Source organism: Mirounga leonina, unplaced genomic scaffold (assembly GCF_011800145.1).
Source record: "Mirounga leonina isolate KUSES-001 unplaced genomic scaffold, KU_Mleo_1.0 Mir_101799, whole genome shotgun sequence".
Classification (NCBI taxonomy): Eukaryota; Metazoa; Chordata; class Mammalia; order Carnivora; family Phocidae; genus Mirounga; species Mirounga leonina.
Window position 1 is genome coordinate 982248 of NW_023270210.1, and position 12735 is coordinate 994982.

General features: G+C 46.8%; 1 protein-coding gene across 1 annotated transcript in view; it reads left to right on the forward strand.

The window, feature by feature from the left end:
- Positions 1–12735, forward strand: part of GAB3 (GRB2 associated binding protein 3) — a 93285-nt gene that overhangs the window by 42302 nt on the left and 38248 nt on the right. The window contains exons 2-4 of the mRNA XM_035010755.1: positions 3824–4127; positions 6516–6714; positions 7161–7615. Coding sequence (XP_034866646.1) covers positions 3824–4127; positions 6516–6714; positions 7161–7615 — 958 coding nt within the window. The remainder of the gene's footprint in view (positions 1–3823; positions 4128–6515; positions 6715–7160; positions 7616–12735) is intronic.

Here is a 12735-nt window from a genome sequence, read left to right on the forward strand (position 1 = left end):
GTTTTACTTACGAGGCCTGGAAATGACACAGAACACCTGGGGCTACACAGCAAGGTCGTCAGTAGAGAGAGTGCTCACGGGGGCCTGGGGTTATGCGTTTATTAGGGTCAAGGGTGGGGGCATAGGGTTTCATGGGCTTACTATCGGTGAGTTTGAAACACAAGCGTGGGAAGAGAAAAAACAAGCGGCCCAAATGGTCAGTTACCAAAATCAACCGCGGTGCCTCGGTGGGGTGAGGGGCCCTGCTCTCCATCTTGTTGTTGTGGCCATGTGTTCCTGGGAGAAAGTGTCTTTGAAGTAGAAGCCTCTTTGAAATGGATGCCTCAGCAATCAAAGCTTAAGTCAGACACTTGCATTACAAAAAAGAAACAAAATAACTGGAATATAAGCCCTCACCACAGTGCCTTTGCCCTGGCTGCTTCTTTGGCCCTTCTTCAGGCTCAGCTTAGCCATCCTGGAAGCTTCCCCAGGCCCACCAGTCTGATAGAGTTGTGTCTTTTGTGTGTTCCCCTAGAATTTGGGCTTTCCGTTATCATAGTGCTTACCTCCCTAAACAATTGTCTGTTTATCCGTCTGCCCGCCTCCCCTGCTGCCCACAAGACTGAGTGGCAGGGCGTGTGCCTTGTGCACCTCTGTTTTCCCACGGTCTGCATGGTAGGCCATCAAGAGATAGTTGTTGAACAAATGAGTGGAGCCGAGACATGTCCATGTCATTCTCCTCTTGGCACGCCTGCTGCTCCTGGCTGACCCCTCTGCCACTGCAGTCATTGCCCGGGTTGAAATCTACCCATTTCATATTTCTACCTCTTTACCATCCCAGCCAGAGAGCAGGCTCTTTTAGGGACCAGCTCTCACCCCCTTCTCTGTCTCCATCATCTGGCAGGATGCGTGGTGATTCTTGATATTACTTTCCCCCCCAAAACTATTAAAGGATGAGAAAGCTGTTCCCATAAAACTAAGAGCAATTAAGTTGAAACTTGGTTCTGCACTCGGTTTGACTTCCTCTTTTAGAATCATTTTTGGGAAGTACAACAAAGTTCCTCTTCACATTTCCCTACCAAAGTCGCCTTTGGAAAGTTTGGGGTACCCCAGGATCTCCATGAAGGCTTTCCTTAGCAGGCACATGTGGTGTTCCCTCATCCTCTGGACCCCTTCCCTGGGCCTGCACCATCTCGGGGAAGCCAGGGATTAGGGCTCATATTCCTGTTTGCCCAGTTTCCCATCCCCCCATGTTCCAAAGCCCATAGTGATGCTTGAGCTCCTTCTCTCCTGTTTAGTGGCCCCACCCCATCCGATGCCATGTTTTTGCAACAGGAATTTATTGAATCAGTAATTTTTCTCGTCCTCCTGCATCATTCCCATGAGCACACAAACATGCTGTTATTTCTCCTGTCTCAAAAAGAAGGACTTGGGCGCCTGGGTGGCTCAGTCGGTTAAGCGACTGCCTTCGGCTCAGGTCATGATCCTGGAGTCCCGGGATCGAGTCCCGCATCGGGCTCCCTGCTCGGCAGGGAGTCTGCTTCTCCCTCTGACCCTCCTCCCTCTCATGTGATCTGTCTCTCATTCTCTCTCTCTCAAATAAATAAATAAAATCTTAAAAACAAAAAAAAAACAAGGACTTAATCACACTGTTTTGTCCCTCTTCCGAGTGGACAAACATCTCAGAGGTTTAGTGTCTGTAAAGGCAGAACCAAGCCAGGGCTCACCTGCCAGGCACCGTTTTCCCCTCCTTGTCCCAACCCAGCGTGAAGCGGCTGCCCACCTTCTCATGGCTGCCCCTTGCTTCAAAAGGGTTTTCTAGTCTGAGGAGACATAGGCCATTTGTGATGATTGGCCTTCCCCCTTTCAGTGCTTGACCAGGTTCTCTGCTGCCTTGGATCTCATGTGCCCTGGGCAGGGAGGGATCTGAGAACACTCCAGACGGCAGCTTTTCCTTTTTCCCTGGCATCCTGGTCTAAGCTGGTGGGCTTATAAATGTGTCAGGCATACATGAAGCTCGAGATACAAGACTTCCTGTCCCAGTGGTCACCATGCCTCCTGGCAGAAGCCCACACTTCCTGCTGTCACACATGCCCCTGCTCAGAAGAGCAAACCACAGAGCTATAAATCTCTCCACTTGGCATTTGCCAACTGCAACAGCGAGTATCTCCAATGGTTAAGAGCCCTGCTGCTGGCCTGTCAGCCTGTGAGAAAATGGGGAACTTGAGGAAGTTCTCCAGGAGAGGGCAGGGAAGTTTACAGATACTGAGGACTCCTTAGAATGGCGGGGCCACGGTCAATTGCAATAAACATCTTTTCCTAGGCCTCATACCCAAGGACGTAGCTCATTCTAGGTCAGGGGTAAGTGGGGAGCCGAGGAGCCCTAGGTCTTCCCTAGTAGATCCCGTGGCATGCAGAGCCATGCTTCTTTGGAACATCATTCTCTTTCCTGAGCATGGACTAAGCTTTCCCTGATCATTTTACCTCAATGCTTGGCTCTTTCTGAGATTCCTGTTGCACTGAGGAAAGTTCCTTTTAATTGTTTTAGTGTTTCTCAACAGGGCATGATAGCTTTGGGCCAGACAATTCCTGTCCTGCTCCACCCCCAACCTTTAGGACATGCAAAACATGCCTCTCGTCAGATGCCCTCTGGGGCGTCCCAATCCCGGATTGGGAAACACTGTGATTTACGAGGTGAATGCTTAAGTGTCTTCCATCTTTAAAAAAAAAAAAAAATTCAAGGGGCACCTGGGTGGCTCAGTCGTTAAGCGTCTGCCTTCGGCTCAGGTCATGATCCCAGGGTCCTGGGATTGAGCCCCACATCGGGCTCCCTGCTCAGTGGGGAGCCTGCTTCTCCCTCTGCCTCTGCTGGTCACCCTACTTGTGCTGTCTTGCTGTCAAATAAATAAAATCTTTTTTAAAAAATCCTTTGGGGGCACTGGGGTGGCACATACGGTTGAGTGACCAACTCTTGGTTTAGGCTTAGGTCATGACCTCAGAGTCATGGGATTGAGCCCTGAGTCGGGCTGTGTGCTCAGCGTGTAATCTGCTTTAGATTCTCTCTCCCTCTCCCTCTCCCCGTCCCACTGTTTGCTCTGTCTCTAAAATAAAATTTAAAAAAATCCTTTGGCCCAGAGCTCTCCCACTTTATAGTCAGACATCCCTAAAGAATTGGCTATACTCCCCCTCTCTACTTTTTCTTTTACCTCACACTCATTACTAGTTCTTCCATCCTCACTTGAGTTCAAATCCCTTCCTCCAGCTGGACACCTTAGTTAATTTCTCTGAACCTCAATGTTCTCATACAGAAAATGGACATAAAAATAGTTACCTCTCCCATAGGATATTTTTGGAGACTAAATGGGTTCTGGTAGAGCACTTGGGGGTTTACAGAAAGACAGTCGTCAACTTCAGATGATGAAGTCAAATGTATATGATTCTTCCTTTCTTGTTGAGCAACTCTCTAGAAGTTAAATAACAGTGTTAGATGATACAATGGTGGGCACTCCTCATCTGTGTCTGATTTGAATGTCTGATCTTGGCTTTTGGACTGGGCCGGATGGTGGTAAGAAAGCTTTCTTATTCGTCACTAAGGTTTTTTTCAGCGTGAGTATACATCCGTTTCTTTTACGTACCTTTGCCGCATCCATGGTGACGATTGTACGACTCCAGTCCTGAGGACCCGTCCTTACAGTCATTGAATAAAACAGACTCGAAGATGGTGCATTAGTCGTTTCATCCAAAGCTGGGTGGACTTGCATTTCCTTGTTGAGTTTTCTGCCGTCCTTGTCACGAAGCAAGCGCCGTGGGTGCAGTAACTCCCTGTCGCTTCGCCTCTCCGCAGGCCTGGCGCAGGCGCTGGTTTGTCCTCCGGCGGGGCCGCATGAGCGGCAACCCCGACGTGCTGGAGTACTACAGGAGCAAGCACTCGAGCAAGCCCATCCGCGCCATCGACCTGAGCGAGTGCGCCGTCTGGAAGCACGTGGGCCCCGGCTTCGTGCGGAAGGAGTTTCAGAATAACTTCGTGTTCATTGTCAAGACGACTTCTCGTACCTTTTATCTGGTGGCCAAGACCGAGGTGGAAATGCTGGTGTGGGTGTACAGCATCAGTCAGGTCTGCAACCTCGGCCAGCTGGAGGATGGCGCAGGTGAGAGCAGAGCTGGGGTTCCTGTGCGCGGGGCGGGGGTGCGGGGGGTGGCCGCGGGAGGGGCCGGGGACCAGGCCCGCCCGCCTCCTCAAGCGTGTCTGGACAGGCTGCTTGATATCAGAATTGTTCCCACAAAGTACACGGCTAGAGGTGCCTTCCTTTCACCTGGTTCTAGATTTCAGGCCTGAACGTGCCACATCCTGAACGTTACAAGTGACTTCAGTGGCTTCGAAGCCACTCCACAGCTTTGCTTGCATCAGCCACAGACAACAGATGCAGTAAAAGTAGAATGTGGGTGACGATGTCCTGGAGGGCTCTGGTTTTCCCCACGCTGTTGCTGCTGCTGATTTCCAGGAAATATTAAATATCAGTGTTTTTCGGTAATTCACGGAACTCCAGTTTTTCTGTTGTCGACTGGGTTGTTCAGCCCGCGGAGGTAGAAGGACAGAACTCGGCTACTTCTCATAGGCAGGGAAGAATTTCTCATATCTCCAATCGGCTTGAGCTGTGTGCAGGACAAATTAGCTCTGAGGTTGCCCTGGGCCACTCCTGGGCTTGCTCACTCTTGCTCTCTCTTTCATACACATGCAAGCACATGTATTCCTATGTATTGTGCACCTAGCGTTACATTTCACTTACCTTCATGGAGTTTGCTGGGGAGCCCCTGATCCTCAACCTCTTGAGATCTTGACTCTGATTTCCTTTAGCATGTTAATCAGTCCTAAGTTCCAGTGGCCAGTGGCTTCAACGTCTCCACCCTTACTGTATGCTTATCACCTGCCACGGAAACACACACTGGAACGCTAGGTGGCGGTGGGGAGTCAGCTGCAGCTCTCTAGGGTGGCACAGGACCGTGTGCTTCCTGAGGACAAAATCCTTTTCTTTTCATGAACCTGGGAAGCTTAGTAAGTGCAGTTAGCTATTCAGTCACATTACTGAGCTTCGAAAGCACTGAAATAAAAGGAAATGAAGTGATGGCAAGCTCTTTATCCTTGCTACAACAGATGAAGCTTACTTGCAAAGTTGCAGTGAATCCTTCCCGGCCAGAGTCCAACTCAGTGCAAACAGACTGTCCCTGACCAATTCTTCCAGGCTTGCCGCTCGCTCTCTGCCACCTTAGTCCCTACCTTCAGCCCAAACTACATAGATATCCGTGTGCAATGTTATGTGTCTCCTCTATTTCTTTCCTCATCCGGGAGTTATCCTAAAACATAGATATATAACATGTTTCCCAGTATCCAAAGTGGAACAGGAATGAGTCAGACACCAGGCAGAAAGTGGACAGGTCTGGTGGGAATTTGGAGGAAGCCAGAAACCACCCCCTATGATCTTTATCATTCCCTATACCCCACCCCCCCCCTTAGTTTTTAAGAGGATGTAAGAGTAGAGTCCTCTTCATCTGAGAACCACGCCCAGAGGCCTTTCTTGTGGCTTTTAACATACAGTGTTTGGTCCTGTATCCAGCAACCCTAGCTAGTCAACGCATCATGTGCACTGTAGCCAGGAGCTCTGCTAAATGCTCTTGTGTATTAGCTCAGCTTATCCTCAGAGCGATTTTGTGGTGTATGTACTTTACAAAGAAGGAAACTCGCAGCAGGTAGGTAGCAGGCCTACGGTTCCAGTAGAGCCTGGACTTGAACTCAGGCAGTTCTTGGCCACTCGGCCTCAGGAATCCTGAACTTCTGCCAGCATGGTTCAAAGGGAAATAAAAGCCGGCTTTTCATTGGAAGTCTCTGAATATCATGCTCCTTGAGAAATGTCGGCTTTACCAGCCATCACACCCTATTTCTTTCTTTCCTTTTCCTTACACATCATTACCATTATTCTTTATTTATGTTTTATTTGTCTGTCTCCTCTAGCGGACTGTAGACTCCAGTGAAGGCAGAGTCTGTCTTGGCAGAGTTAGAACAGTTCTGCGCGCATAGTAGGTGCAATAGGAGGTATTCTGCCTAGACAGAAATGCCCATATATCTGCATATGCAGATGTACATATCTGCACACATGCATATGTAAGTATGTACATACATGTTATGCATAAATATACGTGTGTGTGTGTGTGTGTGTGTGTATTTGTTGAGTGAATAAACAGTAATGCAGGGCTACGGCCGAGAGCCATAAAGAAGCTGTGAGTAGACTATGTTACTGCAGATTTTTAGGCCAAGAATGCTTGGCTTTTTTTACTCTTAATTGATTCAACACTTCAGTCTTGGAACATTGGCCTTCTTCCCCAGACATTGTTTATAGCTTGGGGAAATGGTCTCCTCCATCAGTACAAACACCAGCTGTGATTTGCATCTTCTATTTGGCCTCGTAGATGCTGTTTGAGATTTGTGAGTGAGTGCTATAGCCATTCTTAAACGTTAACCCAGGAAATGATTTCTCCAGCAGATTCCATGGAGAGCTTCTCTCGCATGCCCTGCTCCCTCCAGCCATCCCCTGCCAGCTCCCTTCCCACCTCCTTGCCGAGAGATGACCTAAGCACGAATTCCGTAGCCGCCGAGGAAAGCAGAAGTGAGTCAGAGTTTCTCTCCCTTCCTGATTATCTGATTCTGTCCAACTGTGAGACTGGAAGACCGCGGCACACCAGGTATGCTCATGTGCACGTCTCTCTGTGTCTGTGGAACCTCCGCTGCCTTCTCTGGCGGGCTCTAGTGCTGACATGTGTGCTCAGCATGCCTGACCAAATCAGTCCATTTAGCTGTAGCATCTGCTAGCGGGTGTGTCTCCCCTCACCTCTTCCTGCGGCAGCCAAGGTGGGGACAGATCACCATCAACCACTATGAGGGCTGAGTCATGCATGTGGCTTTCATGTCTAACCTTGAATTTTCATATGTATCTGACACCAATAGGATGACAAAAATCAACAAACCATTGGTTCCTGCATCCAGGGATTGGTGAGGGCTGTGGAGGGAATATGGAAGCATGGGAAAGAGACCAGCATGGGTTTTGTCGTGGATAGGTGGCCTTCCTCTTCTGACTTCTGCCAGGGACTTGCTCCATTTCAGTCACATTTATATGCTTTTTTCCCCGCAGTCTGCCCACCAGATGTGATAGCTGGTCAAACTCAGACCGCTCATTGGAACAGACTTCATTTGATGACGTTTTTGTTGACGGCCTGCAGCCCGTGCCCCCCAGTAACTTGGCCCACCCCTCACGCCATGGGAGTGGCTCTCAGAAGGCGCCTTCCCTGAGGCCTCAGGCTGCCCTGATATGGAGCAGAGATATCAATGGGCCAACCAGGGATCACTGTTCTTCACCATTGCCAGAAACTTCCTTAAATTCCACCATTCAGGTAGATAAAAACCAAGGTTCCTTGCCCTATGAGGCAAAAGAACTAGACCTCATGTCCAACATGCCACCTCCCCGCCCCCCGAAGCCAAGCCATCTCTCTGAACGGCGCCCAGAGAAGCAGCTCAAGAAGCCAGAGTGCACTATGGCACCAAGAAGAATCTCTCTCTCCGGTTTAGATAACATGAGGACCTGGAAAGGTAAGTGTTGGATGCTGACAGTGAGAGTGAAGCCTGCCTCCTCTTTACTCCTTGTGTCCTCCCAAGTCTGGCCACCGGCAGAGATCCTTAGGTCCCTGTGGCCACTGAAGGAAGTCAGAGCCCTTGTCCCTTAGCCATGCCTCTGTCTGTGTGATGGGCTCCCTACCTGAGACTAAGCTCCTGGTGTTTGTTTGGAATCACTCAGGGTCCCACTCGGTACAGAAGGTGATATATTTTGCCTCTGTTCAGCCAGATTCCATTCTTTGGCTCTCACGTGCTTAGTGAGAAGTGTGATGGTAGACCGTAGCTCTTTTCTTTTCCAGCAATCCCATCGGCCCTATTCCTCCTCCCACCTGACACGTTCTTTCCAGGTTTTAGTGGTAGAGCTTTTTACCAAGTTGTCACCATTAAGATAATTCTCACCCAGCCCTATCAGCTTGGTCTGTTGGCATGCCCTCCTGGAGCCCTCTTTTGCCTTTCTCTGTAAAGCTGTTTATTCTGATGGGGTTGCCTTGCTGCCTCCTCTCTCCCCTCTCCCTCCCTCTCTCCACCCCCGCCCCCCCCCCCCGCCAGTGTTCCAACCAAATAGGATCAGTGTAATCACTCCCACACTGCTACCTATAAGGTCATATCTTAAAGGAATTCTGCAAGTTTAAGGAATGCAAACCCATTTCAAATTGTGTCAATTTCTCATTCTGACTGTGGAGCTAAGGCACTCTGGCAGAGACCTCCCCCAGTGCCCCTAGTGATGCGACCTTTACACGTTACTTTCTGCCAACCTCGATGAGATGAGTGTAGCTGAGTACACAAAGGGTCCTAACGTGCTGACGTGTGAACAGTGGGCAAAAGGGGAAAACTGAAAGAGTATGTAAGCAGATTTTGGAAAGTGAAATTGAAGGAGTGCCTGACTGGCTCAGTTGGGAGAGCATGCGACTCTTGATCTTGGGTTTGTAAGTTGAAGCCCCACATTGGGTGTAGAGGTTACTTATAAAATCTTTTTTTTTTTAAGATTTTATTTATTTATCTGAGAGAGAGAGAATGAGAGACAGAGAGCATGAGAGGGGGGAGGGCCAGAGGGAGAAGCAGACTCCCTGCCGAGCAGGGAGCCCAATGCGGGACTCGATCCACGGACTCCAGGATCGTGACCTGAGCTGAAGGCAGTTGCTTAACCAACCGAGCCACCCAGGCACCCACTTATGAAATCTTTTTAAAAAGGTCTCAAATTGGAGAACAAAACATTGAAATAATTTAAAATTTCAAGACAGACCTAAAACAATTAGGTTGTATTCTTTTACATGAAAGCAACAAAGTCTCATCAAAATGAAACTCATTGAAACAGAGGTTTTGGGGCGCTTGGGTGGCTCAGTCGTTAAACATCTGCCTTCGGCTCAGGTCATGATCCCAGGGTCCTGGGATTGAGCCCCGCATCGGGCTCCCTGCTCGGCGGGAAGCCTGCTTCTCCCTCTCCCACTCCCCCTTCCTTGTGTTCTCTCTCTTGCTGTCTCTCTCTGTCAAATAAATAAATAAAATCTTAAAAAAAAAAAAAAAAACCACAGAGGTTTTGACCATGAAACAAAGACCCAAAACGACAGTGATGGATAGAAGCAAAATGGATCCAATAAAGCAGAGGGAGTACGTCAAATTGATTATTCTGCCTAGCCCGTTGAGGTCTCCCTGGAATCAATGGTTGTGTGTAACAGCAGAGTGGAGTCAAGGTTCATTATTGTCCACATGGATCTCTGTCCAGTGACCCAGCACCCTCGATTGCAAAGGCCCTCGAATTCCCAACACTCTCCAGTGCCCCCCCTGCCATAAAGGAAATGCTGTGTATGGGAGGGTCTGCCTCTCAGCTCTGCTTTCTCTCCCATTGGGCCCCATGGTCCAGTCTGCACCAATGCCACAATCCCTTAATTATTGACATTTCTGTCTTGAAGTCTTCCCCATCTGTTCTTTTTTTTTTTTTTAAGATTTTATTTATTTATTTGAGAGAGAATGAGATAGAGAGAGAGCATGAGAGGGGGGAGGGTCAGAGGGAGAAGCAGACTCCCTGCTGAGCAGGGAGCCCGATGCGGGACTTGATCCTGGGGCTCCAGGATCATGACCTGAGCTGAAGGCAGTCGCTTAACCAACTGAGCCACCCAGGCACCCCCTTCCCATCTGTTCTTAAAGAGTACCATGCCTATTCTAGGCCAAGTTTATTTTTTATTTATTTATTTTTTTTCGACAGAGAGAGATAGCGAGAGAGGGAACACAAGCAGGGGGAGTGGGAGAGGGAGAAGCAGGCTTCCCGCCGAGCAAGGAGCCCGATGTGGGACTTGATCCCAGGACCCTGGGATCATGACCTGAGCCAAAGGCAGATGCTTAACGACTGAGCCACCCAGGCGCCCCTCTAGGCCAAGTTTAGAGTCAGCTGGTCAGGTTCCAAACATACAGACACAAATCCAACTTGTGAAGATTTGACATCCATACAATGTTGAGTTTTTCAGCTCATGAACAGGAAATATCCTTCCATTTATATAGGTCTTATTTGATTTCTGTCTATAATTTGATTTATAGTTTTTAGTGAAGTCTTGCATATCTCTTATTAACGTAATTCCACATATTTCTTCTTTTTTAAATGTTATTGTCAATGGTATTTTAATAACTTTTTTGCTACTATCTAAAAATTAATTTAGGGGTGCCTGGGTGGCTGAATTGTTAAGCGTCTGCCTTGGGCTCAGGTCCTGATCCCAGGGTCCTGGGATTGAGCCACGCCTCGGGCTGCCCGCTCAGCGGGAGCCTGCTTCTCCCTCTCCCATTCCCCCTGCTTGTGTTCCCTCTCTCGCTGTCTCTCTCTGTCAAATAAATAAATAAAACTTTAAAAAAAATTAATTTAGTTTTGGGGCACCTGGGTGGCTCTGTTGGTGAGCGTCTGCCTTCGGCTCAAGTCATGATCCCAGCATCCTGGGATAGAGCCCCACGTTGGGCTCCCTGCTTAGCAGGGAGCCTGCTTCTCCCTCTCCCTCTGCTATTCCCTTGCTTGTGCTCTCTCTCTCTCTCTCTGTCAAATGAAGAAATAAAATCTTTAAAAAATTAATTTAGTTTGATGTTTTGATTTTGTATCTAGCTTTTCTAAACTAGAGATTATGTTGCATTTTCTTTGTTTACAATCATATCACATGCAAATACTAATAATAACTGCATTTCATCTTTTATAACACATACTTTCATTTACTTTTTCTCCTGTCCCTGCTTGGGCTAGGAAGTCTAGGACATTGCTGAATCTGAGTGGTCATAACAAGGATCCTTCTCTTATTCCAGCGTTTCACCATTATAATGCGACCTGCAGATTTTTGTCAATACCATTCATACCATTCAGTAGATTAAAGACATTCTCTGATAACACTACTTAGCCAAGTGTTTTTTTTTTATTTTTTTTTTTAAAGATTTTATTTATTTATTTGAGAGAGAGAGAATGAGAGAGAGCACATGAGAGGGGGGAGGGTCAGAGGGAGAAGCAGACTCCCCGCCGAGCAGGGAGCCCGATGCGGGACTCGATCCCGGGACTCCAGGATCATGACCTGAGCCGAAGGCAGTCGCTTAACCAACTGAGCCACCCAGGCACCCCCAAGTGTTATTTTTTAAAACTCATAATGGATATTGAATTTGTTGAAACATTTTATTTTATTTTATTTTATTTTTATTTTTTTAAGATTTTATTCATTCATTTGACAGAGAGAGACACAGCGAGAGAGGGAACACAAGCAGGGGGAGTGGGAGAGGGAGAAGCAGGCTTCCCGCCGAGCAAGGAGCCCAATGCAGGGCTCGATCCCAGGACCCTGGGATCATGACCTGAGCCGAAGGCAGACGTTCAATGACTGAGCCACCCAGGCTCCCCGAAACATTTTATGATCATATGATTTTTCTCTTTTATCTTCTTAATGTGAGGAAGTTTATTGGTTGATTTTTTTTGAATGCCAAACCAACCTTGCATTCCTAAAATAAACTCAACTTCATCATAAAGGGTATCCTTTAAATAAATTACTAGATTTGTTTTGCTCATATTATGTTTTGAACTTGTTTTTTGATCTGTGCTTCTGAGGGGGATTGTCCTATACTTTTCTTTTCTTCTGATAACTCTGTCAGGTTTTGGTAGGAGAGAAAAAGGTTATGCTGACTTCATAAAACAACCTAGAAAGTTTTCTTCTTTTTTAGTGTTTAGAAAAATTTGTGTATGATTGGTATTATTTCTACCTTAGTTGATTGCTAAAATTTACTAGAAAAGCCCCTGGGACGTGGGGTTTGCTTTGAGGAAAGATGTTTAAAATAAGGAGTCAGTTTCTTTCTTTAGTCTTTAATAGACTATTCAGATTTTCTATATTTCTCAAGCAATCTGTTTATTTCTCCTAATTTTTCAAATTTATTGTCATAAAATTGATTATAATAGCCTCTTGCTATCTGTAGGATCTGTAATAATAGCTTCTTTTCATTCCTGATATTCATAATGTTGGCCTTCATCTGTTTTTCTTAATCAGTCTTGCTGGCAGTTTATCATTTTTACTAGTTGTTTTGTTTCAAGTAAGCTCTACGCCCAAAATGCGGCTTGTACTCACGATCCCTAGATCAAGAGTCACATGCTCTACCCACTGAGCCAGCCAGGCACTCCTGTTTTGCATTGGTTTTTGTTTTGTTTTGTTTTTTGTTTGTTTGTTTGTTTACCAGAGTACAAATTTTGGCTTTGTTGAATTTTTTTCCAGTTGTATATTTGTTTTCTGTTGCATAAACTTTTGCTCATATCTTTATTCTGTCCTTCCTTCTTGGGTCAGCAAACTGTGGCCTATGGGCCAAATCTGACCAACAGCCTGTTTTTTTACAGCCCACCAACTAAGAATGGTTTTTACACTTTTAAGGGGTTGTAAAAAATATATATATACCATTTGGTTCTTTCCAGAAAAAGTTTCCTGACTCCTGTTGTATGTCCTTGGAGGTAATTTGCATATTTCCCTAAATTCTTTTAATGGATGGGTGGCTTATTGAATTTCTGCCTTTCTTTTTTAACTAACATACATGTTTAAGGCTACAGATTTTCTGTAAACATTGTCTTAGCCACATCCCACACATTTTGAGATGTCATATTTTCA